Source organism: Cyclopterus lumpus, chromosome 4, assembly GCF_009769545.1.
Source record: "Cyclopterus lumpus isolate fCycLum1 chromosome 4, fCycLum1.pri, whole genome shotgun sequence".
NCBI classification, from domain to species: Eukaryota; Metazoa; Chordata; class Actinopteri; order Perciformes; family Cyclopteridae; genus Cyclopterus; species Cyclopterus lumpus.
This window is the reverse complement of record NC_046969.1, coordinates 13,203,140-13,222,703: the sequence shown is the minus strand read 5'-3', so window position 1 is coordinate 13,222,703 and position 19,564 is coordinate 13,203,140. Positions and strand designations below refer to the sequence as shown.

At 39.5% G+C, this 19,564-nt stretch overlaps 1 protein-coding gene across 4 annotated transcripts; it reads left to right on the top strand.

Annotated features, from left to right (window-relative positions):
* The first annotated feature begins 569 nt into the window (after positions 1 to 569).
* Positions 570 to 19,072, top strand: ptprc (protein tyrosine phosphatase receptor type C). Of its 4 annotated transcripts, XM_034529955.1 has the most exons (32): positions 572 to 1,002; positions 1,113 to 1,222; positions 4,169 to 4,195; positions 5,836 to 6,009; positions 6,174 to 6,269; positions 6,453 to 6,485; positions 7,023 to 7,280; positions 7,363 to 7,599; positions 7,698 to 7,811; positions 7,988 to 8,116; positions 8,219 to 8,368; positions 8,893 to 9,039; positions 9,818 to 10,014; positions 10,113 to 10,173; positions 10,319 to 10,427; positions 10,661 to 10,698; positions 10,996 to 11,105; positions 11,341 to 11,431; positions 11,787 to 11,863; positions 12,022 to 12,058; positions 12,132 to 12,229; positions 12,988 to 13,113; positions 13,278 to 13,435; positions 14,152 to 14,287; positions 15,279 to 15,428; positions 15,530 to 15,620; positions 15,764 to 15,900; positions 16,186 to 16,320; positions 16,436 to 16,558; positions 16,677 to 16,837; positions 17,399 to 17,534; positions 18,152 to 19,072. In XM_034529955.1, exons 2-32 carry the CDS (start codon positions 1,159 to 1,161, stop codon positions 18,425 to 18,427), a joined length of 3,876 nt encoding a protein of 1,291 aa, XP_034385846.1. In that variant the 5' UTR covers positions 572 to 1,002; positions 1,113 to 1,158; the 3' UTR covers positions 18,428 to 19,072. The 4 variants fall into 4 exon arrangements, with proteins under 4 accessions (XP_034385847.1, XP_034385846.1, XP_034385849.1 ...); XM_034529956.1 differs by lacking the exon at positions 8,219 to 8,368 and having other exon boundaries at positions 570 to 1,002; XM_034529957.1 differs by lacking the exon at positions 5,836 to 6,009 and having other exon boundaries at positions 575 to 1,002.
* Positions 19,073 to 19,564: the final 492 nt, after the last annotated feature.

Below are 19,564 nucleotides of genomic sequence, written 5' to 3'. Positions count from 1 at the left end.
CAGTATCTAACTGTCTAAACTCAAGAATTGGGTCTGCATGTATTATTTTCATATATTTCAATAGCGGACTGTTTCATCCAGATTCCTCTCAGCTCACCACCCAGAGTGTGAGTCTCACTCCCCGGAGAGTTTCTCTACTTCCTCTTTTATCCCCTATTTTCTTGTGTATGTAAACAGAAGTAAGCATTTTGGGCTCCAAGGCAAAAGCATGATGATCAAACACCATGCACGATCAATGACTTTAAAGAGTTCTCACATCTCTTATAAATGTATTTCACACAGAAGGAACAGCAGAAATGAAGAAATGCACTTCTGGAGCCAGTGGCCACATGTTGTCTTTCTTTGGACAGAGAGAAAAAAACACAGAGCAAAGTTGAAGAAAGGAAGACGCCATCTTTTTCCTTGCACATTGCAGTGCTCGCTCCTCACGAGTTCTTTACATGGCTGAGCGACTGTAGGCCTGTAAGCTTAAGAACTGGGAGGAGTCATCGTGAAAGAAGAGGAGCTCTGAGAAGTTTCACTCATGTACGTCTCGTGGCTCAGATGTAAAATCTTCTCATCAAGTCTGATTTCAAACAGTCGAACAGAAGCCAAATAGACAGAAAACAGTAACATGGAAGCCTCAATGTGTGTTAACATCAGTATTTCCTTTAATTACTCTGTCTGGTGGCGTAGAGTTAAACTGTGCATTTGATATCAGCCATGTATCTAAATGCCTATAATGCCAAAATAATATATTTGAGTACAAGAAAGGCTTCACCTAAAGCTAAATCTCACAGAGGGATTTCACACTTGAGCAGAAGCAAGTGAAGATTAGATGAGAGAAGACTTCCTGTTCTTGGTGGCGTAGCTGAAATGAGGCTTCCTGTCCCCAAACGTTAAGGTAAAGGCAGGCTCGTTTGGTGTGACATCACTCCCGCTTGCTTGACTTGAAACCAAAGGCGAGGTTTAGGGTTTGGGGAACAAGTCCAGGAAGCTGCGTCCACTGATAACACAGAAAACGTATGTAGTTTAAAATATCTTATTTTTACTTATTTTCTCTGAGAATTCAGTTAAGAAGTGGAAATACGGCTTTGGGTTGGCTTGTTTCATCCGCCTGTTGGTCCCTCTAGGACTGTACTGCATGGTGTGTAGCCGTACACGCCCTAACTCCGGGTTATGGCCGGTCTCTGTGGTCTCAAGATCCTGCTGCTCTGGGCTGGGATCATCAGTTTAGCCAACTGTAAGTAACCATCTTCCTCTTCCTCTTCCTCTTCCTCGTGAAGGAAAAGCATTGGAGTTTTATATATTGTGTCCTTGTGTCTGTCATCTGAAAGTCTTCTCGAAGAATACAAACATTCTAAACTCCTAACTTCAGTGCACAAAATAAAATCATTTAAAGTCAAAACTGAGGGCAGAATTGACAAGCTACAGGATATCATTTGAGTTGCGCCTCCGTTTGTGCTACTTCACATTTCTTTAACTTTCCAAACCCAAGAACACAAGACATTACAGCACACAGTTGTGAAGTGAAAAGCTGATAAGTGACAGCTTTGTGAGCCCCTTTGGCAAAAGAATAAATAGTTATGTTCAATCAAAGCGTGCTGTTAATAAGAAAACTCTTTAAAACATCTTCTTTCATTTGGTACAAATATGGGAATTTTTGCAATCATGTTTCTGTTCTGCTTTGACACTGTGTGTGTGTGTGTGTGTGTGTGTGTGTGTGTGTGTGTGTGTGTGTGTGTGTTTGCGTGTGTGTGTTTGCGTGTGTGTGTATGTGTGCGCGTGTGTGTGTGTGTGTGTGTGTGTGTGTGTGCGTGTGTGTATGTGTGCGTCTGTGTGTATGTGTGCGTGTGTGTGTGTGTGTGTGTGTGTAATGAAGGGGGTTCTGTCAGAGATGAGAGGATTTTTTTTCTGGGTGTGTCCCTGCAAGCTCTTTCCTTCAACCCTAGTGGCTGTAGGTGTTGTATATGATACATATCTGTGTGTGTGTGTGTGTGTGTGTGTGTGTGTGTGTGTGTATGTGTGTGTGAGTGTGTGTGTGTGTGTGTGTGTGTGCGTGCGTGCGTGTGTGTGCGCATGCATGTGTGTTAAGTCAGACCAACCTTGCTGCCTCTTGCATCACTCAGAGTTCTGCCACTTTTCAGCACATCAAATCATTTCTGCTATTTTCAGCGGTGATGTCTGAATAAATGAGCTGAAAGAACCCTTCAATCTATTTATTTCACTCTGCTGTCTTTAATGTCAGTCAGGGGCCACATATGTGTCTAACATATAGTACTCCTCAGCTTTAGTGTGCGACAGACATCTTTATTAATATGTCGTCTCTTTTCAATAATCAAGCATCTTTTTTCGTAATTAAAACACTGTACAGTGAAGTGTTTTATTCATATTGTTTCAATTTAGTTATTTTAATATGAATATTATACTTGGTAACAACAAAGTACAGTTGCTCGTATACTGTACATCAGTACTTTTCTGATGTATTACACATTAAGATATTTTAAAAATCTACAATAAAAATATGCAAAACACCAATACATTGATATACAATAAATGTAACCAGTATAACAAATAAAGTAAAGTAAAATAAATTAAAAAACTATGATCAGCTCCACCGGTATGATATACTGCATATAACAATATATCTCTTATTTGTTGCCCTAAAATCCAAGAATCTTATACTTGAGGTAAAAAAGAGAAAATACAATTGTAATGGTATATTTACAAAGTGGTATTTTGCAATGCTTTACTTCAGTATTATCAGGTAAATATACTTAAAGGTATCTAAATCATGTCATGCTGCTTCTGCAGAAAAGTTCCCCCTGTGAAGGAAGATAATTATTAAACAGTAAATACTTCATGCAATGTGTACTTGTATCGCAAGTATGCATATTATGGTGTTTTACTATGACATTAAATAGCAGAACATTTGAGGATCGCTGTCTCTGTACAAACAAACTAGTCTAGATGCAAAATAATTGCAAGCTTTATTTAGCTGTAGCAGGACAGAGTTGTCAAAATGTTGACCACTTCCGTGTTCCTTCATTTCCTGGCAGAGCACCGAGCAGAGTGAGACAGAGCACAAGTTAATGACTTGAGAATTTGTGTAAAAAGGGGAAGTGCAGTGCGTAAAATGAAGAAGTGAGGTCAGAAATGTTAAGCATGTGCGTGCTTCTTAAGGCAAAATATGAGAAGAAAGTAAAGGTAGATAAAAAAAAACAACTGAAGGTGATAACTGATAGAGAGAACACTTCTCCATGACAGACAGACCCATACCCTGTATCTGTCAAGCAAGTCAGGCACTCGGGCTGAATACCTTCTCCATGGTCGCCCTGTCTCCCCCTGTTGTACTTCTGCTTCTTTCTCAAACTTGGACAAATTGTGTGTGACCTTGAACAGGCTGAAGTTACAGTATCACGCTTTTGTTTCACACTTTGCCGTGAAGACACTGAAAGAGTGGACCAAGTAGGCTTCACCTAAAACTAGTTTAAAAAAACTCAGTTATGATAAAATGCATGGCTCGAAATATTAAGTCATCTTTCAAACTTTCCACTGAAAGAATTTAAATTAGTCACGACAAGGTATGAAGTGGGAAATGTCACTGCAGAGAGCAGGCTCGATATAGTGAAACAAGAGCGCACAAAACCACATCCTGAGCTCATCGTTTGACTGTCCCTCATTTTTTTATTCCATGTTGTCATACTTATTTAACACAAATATAATAACAGAATACAAAGTTAAAATAATGCGAAAATGCTGAAATAATATCAGGTGACTAAGAACTAAGGATATAAGAGAGAAAGTCCATTTGACTTTGAACTAGTGATCTGTGCAAACTGAAAGTAATTGTGCAACTGTGGAGAGGTTCTAGGTTTCAGTGCAAAGCAGGAAATCGTGGTTTGCTTTTTTTGAAATAGCAAGTGTGACTCCTTGCAGCATTGTTACAGCAACCTAAGACCGAACTTCAGATGAAATGGTAGTTTTCCTCTGTTTGACCTGCCAATGCTTTTGGTCCTGCAGAAGAGTTTTACCTGTCAGATAAAGTCACATTAATAAGACTCAACAGAAAGAACAAATCACAGTGTTTGATGTTAATTGTCTCTTTAATTTTCTGCATATTTTCTGCACTACACTGTACTCCTTTATGTCAAAAAAGCTGTTATGATTTACACGTGTTCTCTTTCAGGTGAAAAGACAACGATGTCCCCAACAAGTGAGTGGGCAACACATACATATATAACATTCAATTATTATTATAATTAATGACATGTTTTAATTATACCACCAGCTGTGCTATACCTTGTGCAATACCTTCACTTCACACTCTATTTACTCCATCTTATCTCTACAGCACCGTCTGATAATGAAATGTATCTTCTCACTCTTTTTAAGTAGCTTGCTTGACATTCACCTCATTTTAAGTGACCTGACTCTGGCAGACACCCATAAACAGTTCCCAAGTAAAGTATCAGTCTCAGATATCAACCCCTTATTGTAGGAATGTGGGGCCGCAGTTACCTGCAGACAGTTATTTATATACAAAACATGTAAGTATGTTCCAGTTTGTGATCAGCTTAGGACATTTTGCTTTGGCAAAAGCAGTATGAATATGCAATGGGGATTATCATTTAAATCCAGTGCAAGAAGTAGTGTGGCATTCGGAATGCTTGCAGTGGTGCAATGGAAAGAAACGTCTCACATTTCACATGTGAGTAAAATCAGACCTATAGAGAGACGTGTCTTAACAATGTTTTTCATTGCACTTTGTCATTTTGACATTCTGGCTTCAAGGTTCTCTTTCAGACTAGTGGAAAGAAAAGAGCCAAAATACACATTGAGGTGTATATTCTACCACAATTTGTCTATTTGGGTCTGTAAATTCATCAGGATTCAGCATTAGATAATACCCCATTGGATCATTTTAGAAAACGTGATATGGGGTGATAAGATAAATAATGTATCCAAAATTAAAGTAAAAACATTTGACTAAGATGTGGATCAAATTAGCCAGGCTTTATCCAACATTCAGATTACTGTTCTAGAAATGTATTTCAAATTATCGTATTGTGCATCATTTGCATAATACATAATATTTCAGAAAATGTGTATTACAAAAATAATTATCTTAATGTAAGTAATCAAATTGGGATGTTCCACGGTGTTATCTAGTATTTAAATCTTTTGGCCCTTTTAATTTGCTGTGTCTCCCCTTAATTGACCTGATTTTAAGACGAGCAAAAGCAAACTATCAATTACTGATAGTATACTTTTTGGAGTGTAAATTTAGACTCAGATAAAATACCATAGTAGATACTTCAGTGAGGGTACATAGACAAAATCTCATCAAGTCTGGTTTAATAATAGTACATTTATTGACTCTGAAAAGAAGCTTATTTAGGGAGTTATTAATGCAACGTTATGCCATCACTGTACCTCTGTTGACAATCCTGTTGAGGTGGGCAACCTTTAGACAACCTGACAAGTATTGTATCAAAGAAAGACAGCATCAAGTCCAAAAACAGGAATTATTTGAACTCACAGCTTTAGGTAACGCCATGCCGATTCCATTTCTACTATTCTAACTGAACACATCCAGCTAAACACTGTCTTTCCTCCTCTGAATATAACTTTGCTCTTGCCCAGTGCTACTATGTGTTTTTTCACATCTTCTCTTCTTGTTTGATCAAATATGATGGAAGGATCGACACGTAGCTACGCCATATGTGTGAGGCAAAAGGATTCATGTGTTTATCATCATAGGAGAGACCATGCTACATGTAGCTCCTTTTGATGAAATAGGAGCCAGCATTGAGATACTGTGTTTGGCCTGATTTTGGTTTTCTTGGAACGCAGATGTTTCAAACCTCTTACCTCCACGCACCTCCACAAATTCCACTTTACGCACCGTGACACCAACTACTGTCACGCCTTCAGACAACTCAGCAACAACCCACAAACCTCCACTCACCTCACCAAGCATCACATCAAACTCCCAAAATACAACGCTCCATTTAACCCACGGGACTGGTAATGTATTCCGCCTCAGTTTTATTGGGAAAATGAGGGTTGCATTCAGCATGATATTGCTGGTATATGCATTATATTAGGTAAGACTCTTAGTCATACTTTACTGTTCGACAGTAAAGTATTTCTACTTGAAGGTGACCTCCAGCATGCTCTCCATCTTACAGACATCACTGCTCCTCCTGCAAGCACCTCACCCAAAGCCAATAACACCAATCAAGACCAGACTTCACCTCCAATCAGCGTGAATCGTTCTACTGCAGGTTGGATTTTCTCCTTACATGCACTCCATTTGTGTTGTTGATGACTGTGATATAAAACAACTCAACATTGACTCAATGAACTCAATCTTGCTTCACTTGAACGTTGATTTGGTGTTTTCAAAGTTTTAATATCATATCATTGTGTTGTTTCCTTTTCAAATCTCACCTGATTGTGTTTACCAGCCACCACATTAGCCCCTCCTCCACCTCAACAGTGTGAGTATCAGAGACAATACTTTATTTATTTTTAACAAACCACTAATTATATCATTTTCCAACATCATCTTCCTACATAAACAATGTCATCTGGTGTTTTTTATGGACCACAGTAGGAGATTTTATAACTCTGATGATCTTGTGTTCAGGTTTTTCCTTTTTACATTGTATTCTGTCGTGGTTTCCAAGAAATCTGATATATTCTCTCTCTCCTCCTCTAATTCACCTGTGCTGGCCAATTCCACGGTAATGTGGAAACAAAAAGGTGTTTTGTGAAGCCATGTCCTAGTATACAGTATGTCATCCTTAAGTCTTAAAGGTGTAAAGAAAGCTGATTTCTTTTGACGATATAACCAAGATGTTTCTGATCGAATAACTGCTTTCGTTCAACGTTCAACATTGCTTTGTTTAACTGAAAAGCTCACTAATTATATCATTTTCCAACATCTATATAAACAAACTGATTAAACAATGTCATCAGTTGGTTTCCATGGACCACAGTAGGAGATTTTATAACTCTGTTGATCTTGTGTTCAGGTTCTTACTCCGTCACACCCATCAAGTTTGGCCTCCTGGTTGACATGTTGAACTCGACCAATGCCAGCTCCTCCATCAGCCTCAAAGAAAAGGGCCAACCGGGCCAACCGGGCCAACCCCTCCTTCAGTCCTTCAAGCAAAGCTCTCATGAAATCAATCACCTGAAGCCCTGTACTGAATATGAGCTGAATGTGACATTTATCGATAGTGCTGGCAAAGAATCATCTTGTACAACTGATATTATGACACTGGAGATGAGTGAGTAAAAACAATTCATTATATTTTCTTTTAATCTATGAAATGAGACAACCAGACAGATTATTTGATTTGTGTATTTCAGGTCAAGATGAGGTTAAAGATGGCAGCTGCATGCCTGGATATGTTTGTTACCAGAGTGACTGGGACATCAGCTCTTCACTGTCAACATCAGATAATATTTCAGCTGAGCAATGCAAAAGTGACATTAGGGAGTTCTGCATCAAACCTGGTTTCAATGACATCTGCACAAATGTAACCTCAACCTTCACTTCAGGAAAGTGTGGGGCTTCCTTTAGCCTCACCAACAACATCCCTGTTGGTATGTGCAGCCGAGTCCTCGTGTGTTTTGAATTGCATGTGGAGTTGACCTTGTGTCATCAGGTTTAATGTCTGTGCTGTTTCCTTTCTTCTCTACAGATTTCTTAGATCCAAGTGAAATAAATCAAATACGTTCAAATACATTTCCTGCAAAAATAGAAACAGAATTACCTCCAAACTGCAACAATCTCACCATTGATTACACCTGTCAGAGTAAGTGGAACGACTAGCGGTAAAGAGACTTTGTCTGTCAACATTATGAATGGATTTACATGGAAATAAAAAGAGACCATTTGTCACAGTAGATGCTCAACCTGTAGTAACAATTTGACTTAAAACGTACAAATCCCAGCTCTTAAAGAAAAGCTGTCATCCTTGTGTCTGCACAGAACCCGATGAACCCAACACCTGGAAACTGTCTGAGCTGGAGCCCTTCACAGACTACAACTGTACTGGTCAGATCAAAGACAACAATGTCACCGTGAATCACACGACTGTCCTGTTCAGGATTGACTGTGGTATGTTAATATATGATAAGAACTTGTAACCTACGATAACTTAGCAGAAAACAGCTCCAGATGTTCAGGTCAGTGTTACAGATGCCTGATGTGTTCCAACAGATCTCACAATAGGCATCCCAAATAAAACTGTCACCAACACCTCCATTGAGTTGAGTTGGGACACGACCAGTAAGAAGTGTGGTCCTGTGCTTCCTGATCTTAAGAAGCTTTCTTATGACTGCACTTGTTCCCCCAGTCAGAAACACAGCAGTGAGTAAAAGTATTTACTGTAACCCTTTTATCATTTCATACATTTTACAGGAATGACCTTTTGGAAGTCTTTGGAGATCCTTCTACTTTTTCCCTAAATAGTGAAACCTACTGTGGACATTTGAATCAGTGCTTCATGCTCACACTTGAGCGCGCTGAGTGATCGTAGGAGTAAAAAAACCTGAGACGATATCACAAGTCACAGTTTGGTGAAGATTCACAAAAGGACATGAAGTTTGATACAGAAATAACGATGAAACATAAAAAAACAACTTTGCTCAATGTTATTAAAGTTGTGTTTGCCTTATAGCACAACATGTTTACTCAAGTTTAGATTGCAGGACCGAGTTGGTGATCTACCAATGAGACATGGAGGATATTAATAATTGATTGACTGATATCCATTGTATTGTCTCTTTATGGGTAACTTAACCAACAAAACAATCTGCTGTTGTATATTTCTGTTCTGTTTTTTGTGGCCTTGTTTAGTCAAACACAACCAAACTAATGAATCTATGTTGCAGTTTCAGCTAAAGCGAAGCCATCAGAAAGAACATGTCATATTACAGGACTGGAACCATACACCAGCTATACCTGTAAAGTCCACAGCAAATATATCAACAAGGAAGTTGCCCAATCGACTGAATTTTACTACTTAACTGAGCCTGGAAGTAAGTGTCTAAAGAAAAGACAGACTATTTATTTATTAGACTTTTAGTAATAATATTGTTCAGGCAAATTGTTCAAATCCACATTGTGATGTAATTGATCTGATTCTTTATCCTGTCTGTCTTTTTAAACATGTCACATTAAATGACGATCATCAGACAGCAAATCAATCCCTGATATCAATAATCATAACAGTAGGCCGACAGTATAAGAACACCACATTTCCATGATTATGAACATTACAATGCAGCTCCAAACATTATTGAAGTGCAGCAGTTACTCTCAGTGTTATTCTGTTACTGGGCTAGAAGTCTCGCTTCAGGCAGTTCGGACCTGTTTATTTATCACAGGTGGTGAGTTTGGTACCAGAGTAATTATTGACTCGACTTATAGACAGATACATTCCAAAGAATTAGTACAAATATTTAAAAAACTAAAAACATTACTTAATTAAATGTGCATTCACTGTAAATCCTGTAATTTTAAACAAACAACTTTTAATGTAATGTAAATATTATTCCATTTACTTATGTGTCTGCCAATCATATATCATCTCTTAATGTATGTGTTTCCTGCTTTAACATCTACAGTTTGCATTTCAAGATTTAAAACATATGACACATTGTGTCTTCATATATACTTACAACCAGGACAACAATACAGCAACATACTAATGATGCTTCTCAGTGTTCAAACGGCTCATCAAGATAACTTAAGTATCACTGACTGAGCAAGTGTTGGAGCTAAAGGAACACTTCTTGTTTTTCTTCACTCTCTTAGTACCAGAAGAGATTACTTCACTGGCGGTGAATGTTCCAGAGCATAACGTGATAAAAGTAACGTGTGCTTATCGAAAAAGTTCTTTTGGACCTGAGAAGAAATTCGTTGCATATCTTAATGGTGTCAAGATGTTTGACAAAGAAAAATGCGATTTTGAATTCAAAGATCTAAGCTACTCAACGAATTACGCTGTGGAGGTTTGCATAAGATTTCACAAGATTATTACACCTGTATTCATCGGTTTGTTCAAGTGCTATAATTCCTAATAATATGGGTTTTTATTTTGTATTTCCAGGTGAATGTTTGCAACGGAAGATTTTGCAGCAAACCCAAAAAAGAAACTGTTTCCACTTCCTGTACGTGCGGTTTAAATTAATGGTGTAAATAAATGGTCTCACATTGTTCAGTGAAATCATTTGACACGTTTTTGACGGTACACACATCCATTGCTATACATAACATAAATGCCACCACTGATACTATTTCTCCATCATTTTACAGATAATGACAAAGCTGTCATTGGGCTTCTGGTCTTCCTCATCATCCTTACATCTGTGGCTCTGCTTTTAGTCGTCTACAAGATCTACGTTCTGAGGCGCAGGAAGTCCCAGTAAGGGTTATTCTGTCAATTTGACTGTGATTGTTTTACACATATACATATACTGTATTCAATACATATATTTTTCTTTACAGTAAACAAAGATAACTATTATTGCATTTTAGACATAAATGGCATTACTATTATAAAGCTTTTTGTGTAGGCCTTTTTTCCATTCTCTATATAATGTCTGTATAATTTAAATTATTTTGGGCCAATCATTCACATTTATTTGTAATTTTCAGTGACCTGGGTGAAAACATGATGCTTATTTCTACAGCAAGTGAGTAGACTTTATATTTAGTTTCATGATCCTGTATTTTCTCTTGAACCAGATGATTAAAGCAGTCTTTAATGTGATAAATGGCACTCACGTGTAGCAGCTACTGTTTTTGAATGATTTATGATGTTGTTAAACATCTGAGTATTCAGATGTATTCCTTTATTCCTTGTTAGAATATGTAGGAGCATATTTCAAGACAAATAATTCATATATTTACGATACTCTAATTTAGAATAATGGCTAGTAATACATTTCGATTAGCATCACGTTGTTTCTTTTTCTTACCTGCTGTTGTAGATGACGAAGAGAACTTGATGCCCGTCGAGCCGATTGCAGCAGATTTCCTGCTGGAAGCTTACAAGAGGAAGCTTGCTGATGAGGGAAGACTTTTCCTGGCGGAGTTTCAGGTTAGTTTGTTGTTTTTGGAGCATTGTTTGTTTTGTATTTATTGGTCTTAATTGGATGGAACGGAGTGGCAAAGAGGAAGATGGTCAATAGCCTAGTCAAAGTCCAAGGCTGGACTTGAACCAATGACGTTGTGCATGCTAAGGGTCTTGGTCTGTTATAGATTAGAAGTGTGGATGGTACTTTAGAATTGCTTCTTGATGTTTGGCAAATTACATAAATTTGTTCTGCTTTCAGAGCATCCCCAGAATCTTCTCGAGGTACAGCGTGAAAGAGGCCAAGAAGTCCTGCAATGTCTCCAAGAACCGCTACGTGGACATCCTGCCATGTGAGTGTTCAACAACACCTGAGGCTTTTTAGATAAAAGGGACGAATGCATGCTGCCAGATGTGTGAAGTGTTTTATTATTCACGTTTTTTACAATTAAACTTCACCAATACAACAGTAAATCCCACCATCAGTTTCAACTAAGCTTGTCTACGCTCATATATTTAACTTTCTTTATATACTATGACAGCTTTCTTTCTTTAATATTTCTCGGTATATTTAACTGTTTTTGGAAATGTTTTCAAATCAGTGAGCAGGTTGGTTTTATTCCAATACTTAAACAAATGTGATATGTACCTATTACATGCAAACAGCTTATTTAATACTCTTTTTATTCATTTCTTGTCTTAAACCAGATGATTATAACCGTGTCCAGCTGACCACCGGAAATGGAGAGGCAGGATGCGAATACATCAATGCCAGCTCCATTGATGTAGGAAACACATCCACATCTTACTACTACAGCTTTCACAACCACTGCTGCAGTCATAAGAATGATCAAACAACATATACATTTAAACATATAAATATAACACAACCCCTTTCTGATATTACACACCTTAATTAGCATCATTTGTTTTCCTCCTGCAGGGGTACAAGGAATCCAAAAAGTACATAGCAGCTCAAGGTAAAGTAATCATATTCTTTACACAATCATGGTTCTGGATGAGACTATATGAAGAGATTCTGTATGTCTGCAGGGCCGAAGGATGAGACTGTGAGTGACTTCTGGAGGATGGTCTGGGAGCAGCAGTCTTCCATCATTGTCATGGTAACACGCTGTGAAGAGGGAAACAGGGTAAGAACAGGAGTTTACACATTTTGTTGACTTTAAATACTGTCCTGCCTCCTCCTCTCATCCTCCTCTTGTCCTCTCACTCACTGCCTCCATTTGTCCAGTTCTTGGAGGTGATTTCTCTATTTGTACTGGTCCATTACAAAAAGACCTCAGGTCAGCTCCCCTACGTTGTATGGCTTAGACAGATGGGTTCAATTAGTATGTCTGTGTGTGTGTGTGTGTGTGTGTGTGTGTGTGTGTGTGTGTGTGTGTGTGTGTGTGTGTGTGTGTGTGTGTGTGTGTGTGTGTGTGTGTGTGTGTGTTCGTGTCATGCCAGTTCCTGGTATGTTTGGCATTTTTGTATCTAATGGAGGAAACTGTGTTTTTTTAAGAAGTGTGTTGCAGAATTGCAAAATATGTGTTTTAGTGCCTTTGTTTCAGGGTTAGGGTTACACAAGTTAATGTTTTGATGCTTAAGTATTCACTTTTAGTGTGTAAGCAATCACTAAAAAAGTATAATTTTCCCTTAACGGACTGACTTGAGTCTGTCTGTAGCTCCAACACACTCACGTCATAGCTACTCGGCCACATGGGCTGCTACTGTATCAGATATAGACAAAATGATCAAAATTCACACTCACATTTGTACTTGTCTGCTTTTAACATGCATCAACTGCATATTTGACTTTTGGCTTAAAGTGTGCAATCAACAGTGTTCCTGATGTGTTACAAAATGAGGTTGTCACTTTTTCCCTCCCTTCTCACATGTTGTGTTGCAGATCAAGTGTGCGCAGTACTGGCCGTCTCCAGAACGGGAGACAGAGATCTTTGAGGAGTTTATAGTGAAGCTGAACTCAGAGGACCACTGTCCGGATTACACCATCCGCCATCTCAGCCTAACTAATGTGAGTCTCCATCAAACGTTTTATATGGAACTGTATGTTCTTGCTATGTGTAAAAGAAAAGGCCAGTATTTCTGTCCATCTTTATCTTAATACACTTGATTTAATTATATTCACTGTTATTATATGTCTTTGTGGAATATTTGCATAACCGTGTGTGTCTGCAGAAGAGGGAGAAGAACTCAGAGAGGGAGGTGACCCACATCCAGTTCATGAGCTGGCCGGACCACGGCGTCCCTGGGGAGCCGCATCTCCTCCTGAAACTGAGAAGGCGTGTCAATGCTTTCAAGAATTTCTTCAGCGGTCCCATCGTCGTTCATTGCAGGTAAGTTCAAGCTCCCATTCTAGATCAGCTAACATTCACTTCTGTTGGTTCCAAATATCCACATGAACAACATTTTAATTTACTAATTGTAGTTGTGCTTCTGCTACATTGGATGTGATTTATTCTTCTTTTAGTAGTTGGTTGGGACAGAGCACACCTGTATCTTCCCATTTCCCATTATTGCCAAACCTGAGAATACATTCTGTGCTAATCTTTCCAGTATTTAGTGCATTCCTGACCGAGTTGCACTCATTTGTACATTACATTCTGTATAGTATTTTGTTAAATGTGTATATGTCGCAGTCATATACCTTCCTATTGTCACCATCCTTATTTATTTATTGTTCATCTTTATATACAGTATATGTCTTTATAAACGTGTGCTACTGTTTGCATCTGGTTAGCTGCTAAACTGCATTTAGTTGTACCTATACTGACCATGTGGCAGTAAAGTCTGTGTTCATATCCTAATTCCCCTTCTTTGTACTAATGACCAGTCCTGAGACTTGTGAACCCAGTAGATATCTTCAAGTCTCTTTTCAGGCACATTGCTGAAATTGCTCATTACAAATTAAAGGATGTCACTGTTTTTGAGGGGGTCTCTTGAGGGGGCCGTTTCACGTCTATTTGCTTCAAAACTGATGCTTGACTTCATCTTTACCTGCCACTGATAGACATGTGTACCGACTTGTATTAACACAATGTTATATGTGTAGCGCGGGAGTCGGAAGGACAGGCACTTACATTGGCATCGATGCCATGATGGAGGGTCTAGAGGCGGAGGGGAGAGTGGACATCTACGGCTACATAGTTAGACTCCGCAGACAGAGATGTCTCATGGTTCAAGTCGAGGTGAGATATCAATTTAGGTCATATTTTAGACACAGTGTGTGTCTCATCAGAGTTTCATTAATTGGCTGAGTGTGTTGACACATACGAATAATTTGACTCCAGGTCTCAGTGTATGTGCTCACAGATCAAAGGCCAAACTCACAGGAAGTAAAGCCACATGAACAAACAGTGAAACAAAGATAATTAAGCAAAAAGGGACACACAAGCATAGATACAGCCATTATGTAGGTAAACAAAGACACACTGTATACATAGAGTTTAATAAAGTGTTACTTTACACAGTTGTCCAAGATTATGGTCTGAATAGTAACTACACTATGCAGACCTTTTTATTCTGAGTTTATTAGTGCATTATTTAAAAGCAGGTATACGTCATTAATTAATTTACAATACCTTTTTAATATATAGAATATTTTGTCAATGTACATTGTGTATGTGTAACACATTACATGGTTTAATGAGTGTGATGGCGTGTGGAGTGAAACAGTGTGCTCTCTAGCGCCCACCAGAGGGCAGAAGCTAAAAGATGTTGGGCACAATAATTAAGCACGTCAAATATTTTTTTACGTGCTTAATTATTAAATTAAATTAAAAACTTAGGTTATCAGGATATTATAGCACAATAGCAGCAACACAATGTAAGCATCACAGCTCAAAATAAGTAAATGAGTCAGGCACAGCAGCAAAAAAGACCTTCAGCTGTGACTTCAAATGACCAACAGAGGACTTGAGTGGCCGAGCAGAGTTAACAAACATTAGTAGTTAATTGTACTCTGGAGCAAGACTATTCAAAGCCTTGTAGACGAGGAGGAGGGTCAGTTTATTAAATGTAAAACATCACCAAGAAGGAGGCAGAGTAACAAGCTGTTAGGTAGTGATTTGTAACCGTGTACAAATCTGGGAAATGTTGATTGTGTTGCTCAATAGCAGTTTGTCTTATATCCCCAAAGTGCATGTCCTTTGTTTTTTAAATGCATCTGTCCGCACGTAGGCCCAGTACATCCTGATTCACCAGGCGCTGCTGGAGCACAATCAGTTTGGAGAGACTGAGATCACCGTGTCTGAGCTCCACAGCACACTGAGCACGCTAAAACAAAGAAACTCAGGAAATGAACCCACCTTAATGGAGGATGAGTTTGAGGTATGGCACCCTTTTTTTTCTTTCCTCTCTTATTATTTAATGTGGAAGAAATTACAGACCTTCATATATCACTGGTGAAACGTCTTTTTCTTGTAATTCAGAGACTCCCCATCTATAAAAACTGGAGGACATTCAACACGGGGATCACAGAAGAGAACAAGAAGAAGAATCGCTCTTCAACTGTCATTCCATGTATGTATCAGCTCAACAAAGGGACACATTACAATTTAAACATAATAACCATAATATGTCTGTGTATATGGACTATGTTTATAATCTGCATTACGGTGTACATGCAATCATATACCAAAGTAATTATCTTCAACTTCACTCAGATGACTACAACCGAGTGCTGCTGAAGCTAGATGAAGGACGCAGTCATGATAGTGACCCCAGTGAGGAAGATGAAGAAGACTCATCAGATGAGGAGAATGAGGAGTCCACTATGTACATCAATGCCTCCCACATAGATGTATGTTATGTTATTTTACTGGCGCATTCATCTTATTTACTAACCTGTTTCTGCATCCTGTACCGCCAATATTAATCTTAATGCCAGGACCAAAATAACAGTGTTTTGCTTAATTGCAGCAAGACTAAGTGTGTTCCTGTTACCATCTTTCCTGTTATAGCAGGTGTTATCTCATTAACTCTGAATGAATTGATTTTGAAGATCTCTATTAGTTAATTTACCACATCCTGTTTGTTACGGGTGTGTACAACAATAGATGTGTGATGTGTTTTCTTGCCCACACAGGGGTACTGGGGCCCATGCACCTTCCTCGCAGCGCAGACTCCGCTGCCAGACACTATGGCTGACTTCTGGTCGATGGTTTACCAGAAGAGAGCGTCTACTATTGTCATGCTCTCAGACTGCAGTGAGGGAGATAAGGTAAAGTATAATGCACATATCATGATTTATATAGTGTTGTGTGTACCTTACATATGGAATACTCTATGCTCTTGGGGCACATGTGTTGTTTTCTTATGGCTCTTCTTGTTCACAGGAGTCAGATTGTGTCTACTGGGGTAAAGACAAGAAAACATTTGGAGACTTTGAGGTGGAACTGGCGAGCACGGACACCTCCCCAACTTTCATCAGCCGCAACATGCTGATCCGTCACGTCAAGGTAACACAACAGCAACCTACTAACACAGGCTCTATTACCATATGTACAGCATCAGGCTGTGATCTGAGCGGTTATTTCAGTGTAACAAGCTGTTTTAACCCCGCACTCCTGTCCACAGAGGAAAGAGAGTCGGCCGGTGAAACAGTTCCAGTTGCTGAAGTGGGCGAGCGGCGAGCTGCCGGAGAAAGCTCAGGATCTCACGGACATGATCAAGGACATCAAGCACAGCTGTGGCGGCAGCAAATCAGAGAAGAGCCTGCCCATTGTGGTCCACTGCAGGTAAGACAACCTCATTGAAAATGTCCTCTGGAATCTTAAAGGAGGAGTGTGTACGGCCACAACACATCCAGCTTTTTATAAGGAGCTGTCAAAGCCCAATTTAAGACCTTTCATTTCTTTTTTTTGGAAGACAAATCCTCCCAACCAACTTGGCTTTCTGTGCAGAACCCAGTTTTGACTTAATAAAGGTCATTTTACACCGATTTAAACTTTACAGTTACACACCTTAGATATTTATAGAAAAATAACAACAGATTTATAGTTTTGCACCTAAAATCTGTCAGAACATTTTGGGGGACACTAGGCTTTAACACATTTGAACAAATCACCAATCATTTAACAATAATTACATTTATAAATGATGGTATATAATATACTAACATGTGTTTAATCAGAGTTCTAGTGTCACCTTATTACAAGGAAGGTTTCTTTTCTCCATTTGAAATGGACAAGCAACATTAAATTATCCATAAGTATGAACATGATCGTATATGCGTGATCTAAACCTTCTGTATTTGTGTGTGTGTGTGTGTGTGCATGCGTGCACTGCCCTTTCCACAGTGATGGCTCATCCCGTTCAGGAATTTTCTGTGCTCTGTGGAACCTGCTGGACAGCGCTGAGACTGAGAAGCTGGTGGATGTTTTCCAAGTGGTCAAAACCCTACGGAAGGAGAGACAAGGCATGCTCTCCAACCCGGTAAGAAGTCAGAGTCACAGCTTTAACTCCAAACAGCGTAAAGTAGGACAGCACTTGGCTGGTCAATAATTTACAGATGATGTTCTGCTGAGGTAGAGGAGTTTTGAATGACCTCTTATATACTGTGGTAGGTTTTACCAAAGGTTTAATGTATTGATTATATATTTCACTTTACCAGAAAACCAAATAATCTCTCCCCTCCAGTTTATTTTCTTTTCATTTCATTTAAAAAAGTAGAATTCTGGGAAAGTGATCTTTAGTGAGTGTTTACAGCAGCAGGATGGTGAATGTGTGATTGACTCATAATAAACTACAGTGCTCGTGTTCGTCGTAATAAAGGAACATCATGTGTTTTTAATAGTCTTTGGACAACAATAGAAGTATATGGTTCAGAGGAATCAGCTATACTTGTTAGAAGGATACATTAATTGTTCATTTTGGTCTTTTCTGGTATTTATTTGAATGTAGATCTAGAAAATATAGAATATTGCAAGAATAATCATTCTAAGTTGTTTTCTGGCGTTGTTATGTGCGTATTCTTATGACAAGTAAAAAGGTTTACACTGCACAGCACCACATGATTATGTTTCCGCTAACATGTATCTGCGTCTCTTCAGGAGCAGTACCAGTTCTTGTACGAGGCCCTGGAGGGGGTCTTCCCTGTCCAGAACGGGGAAGTGAAATCAATACAGGCCTCTGCAGGCGACTCCGTCCAGGTTGTGAATGAAACCAAAGCAGCAGAGCAGCCAGCTAGCACTACCACCAAAAACCAGCAAGGGGCAGCAGAGAGCGCTCCTCTTGTGGCTGATGGAGGGAAGGAAGACAACAAGGAGGAGCCTGAATCAGAGAGTGCGCTACTGGAGGACACCAGCACTGTCACGGTGGAGGTCTGAGATGACTGGCTGGCTGGTGGTTGTGCCTTTTACTTCTGGGAATAAGCGCTTTAGTTGAATGCTTTCTTTTAATTACTTAACAGTATGAATGTTTAAACATTGTAAAGCATTCACGCAGTGTTGTTTTAGGTTTGTTTAAGAATTTGATCACATATTATGTCAATTTCCAAAAATATAATTTTTCTAAGTTATGAATATTTTTGGTTGGAAAAGTGTAAGGATGCAAATAATACGGTCTGTGAGGTACGTTTACTAGAAATGCTGTGGTCAAACTAGGGGCCTTGGTGAGCAATTTTAAATGATATCTATATAAGTGCATGTTGACTTTGAATTAGTTTCTGTATTTCTTCCCCCTAAATAAACTAAATGTTATTGTCTACACACACACAAACACACACGCACACACACACACACACACACACACACACACACACACACACACACACACACACACACACACACACACACTCACACACGTGACATCGGCCTTACTCACGCTGTCCAGGAAGATCGGCTGCACACCGACACAAACACACACACAACACCCGCCAACCCACACACACAACCCCGTGCAACCTACACCCCGCTACCCACTCTTATCCCCCACACTACCCGGTGAAAAAATGAGACAATAGTCCAAAAAAACGCTCTCGTCTACCACGCTCCGAACTCTCAGCACTCCTTCCACCCAGAGAGAGAGAGGGAGAGGGAGAGAGGGAGAGAGAGAGAGAGGGAGGGAGAGAGAGAAAGGGAGAGAGGGAGAGAGGGAGGGAGAGAGGGAGAGAGAGAGAGAGAGAGAGGGAGAGAGAGAAAGGGAGAGAGGGAGAGAGAGAGGGAGAGAGAGAGGGAGGGAGAGAGAGAAAGGGAGAGAGGGAGAGAGAGAGGGAGAGAGAGAGGGAGGGAGAGAGGGAGAGAGAGAGAGAGAGGGAGAGAGAGAGGGAGAGAGAGAGAGAGAGAGGGAGAGAGGGAGAGAGAGAGAGAGAGGGAGAGAGAGAAAGGGAGAGAGAGAAAGGGAGAGAGGGAGAGAGAGAGGGAGAGAGGGAGAGAGAGAGAGAGAGAGGGAGAGAGAGAAAGGGAGAGAGGGAGAGAGAGAGGGAGAGAGAGAGGGAGGGAGAGAGAGAGAGAGAGGGAGAGAGA

Coding starts and splice junctions, on each gene's coding strand:
- ptprc (XM_034529955.1), top strand. CDS start 1,159: ATGGCCGGTCTCTGTGGTCTCAAGATCCTGCTGCTCTGGGCTGGGATC. Junction 6,486..7,022: donor CCCTCCTCCACCTCAACAGT/GTGAGTATCAGA, acceptor TCTTGTGTTCAG/GTTCTTACTCCGTCACACCC. Junction 9,040..9,817: donor CTACTTAACTGAGCCTGGAA/GTAAGTGTCTAA, acceptor TCACTCTCTTAG/TACCAGAAGAGATTACTTCA.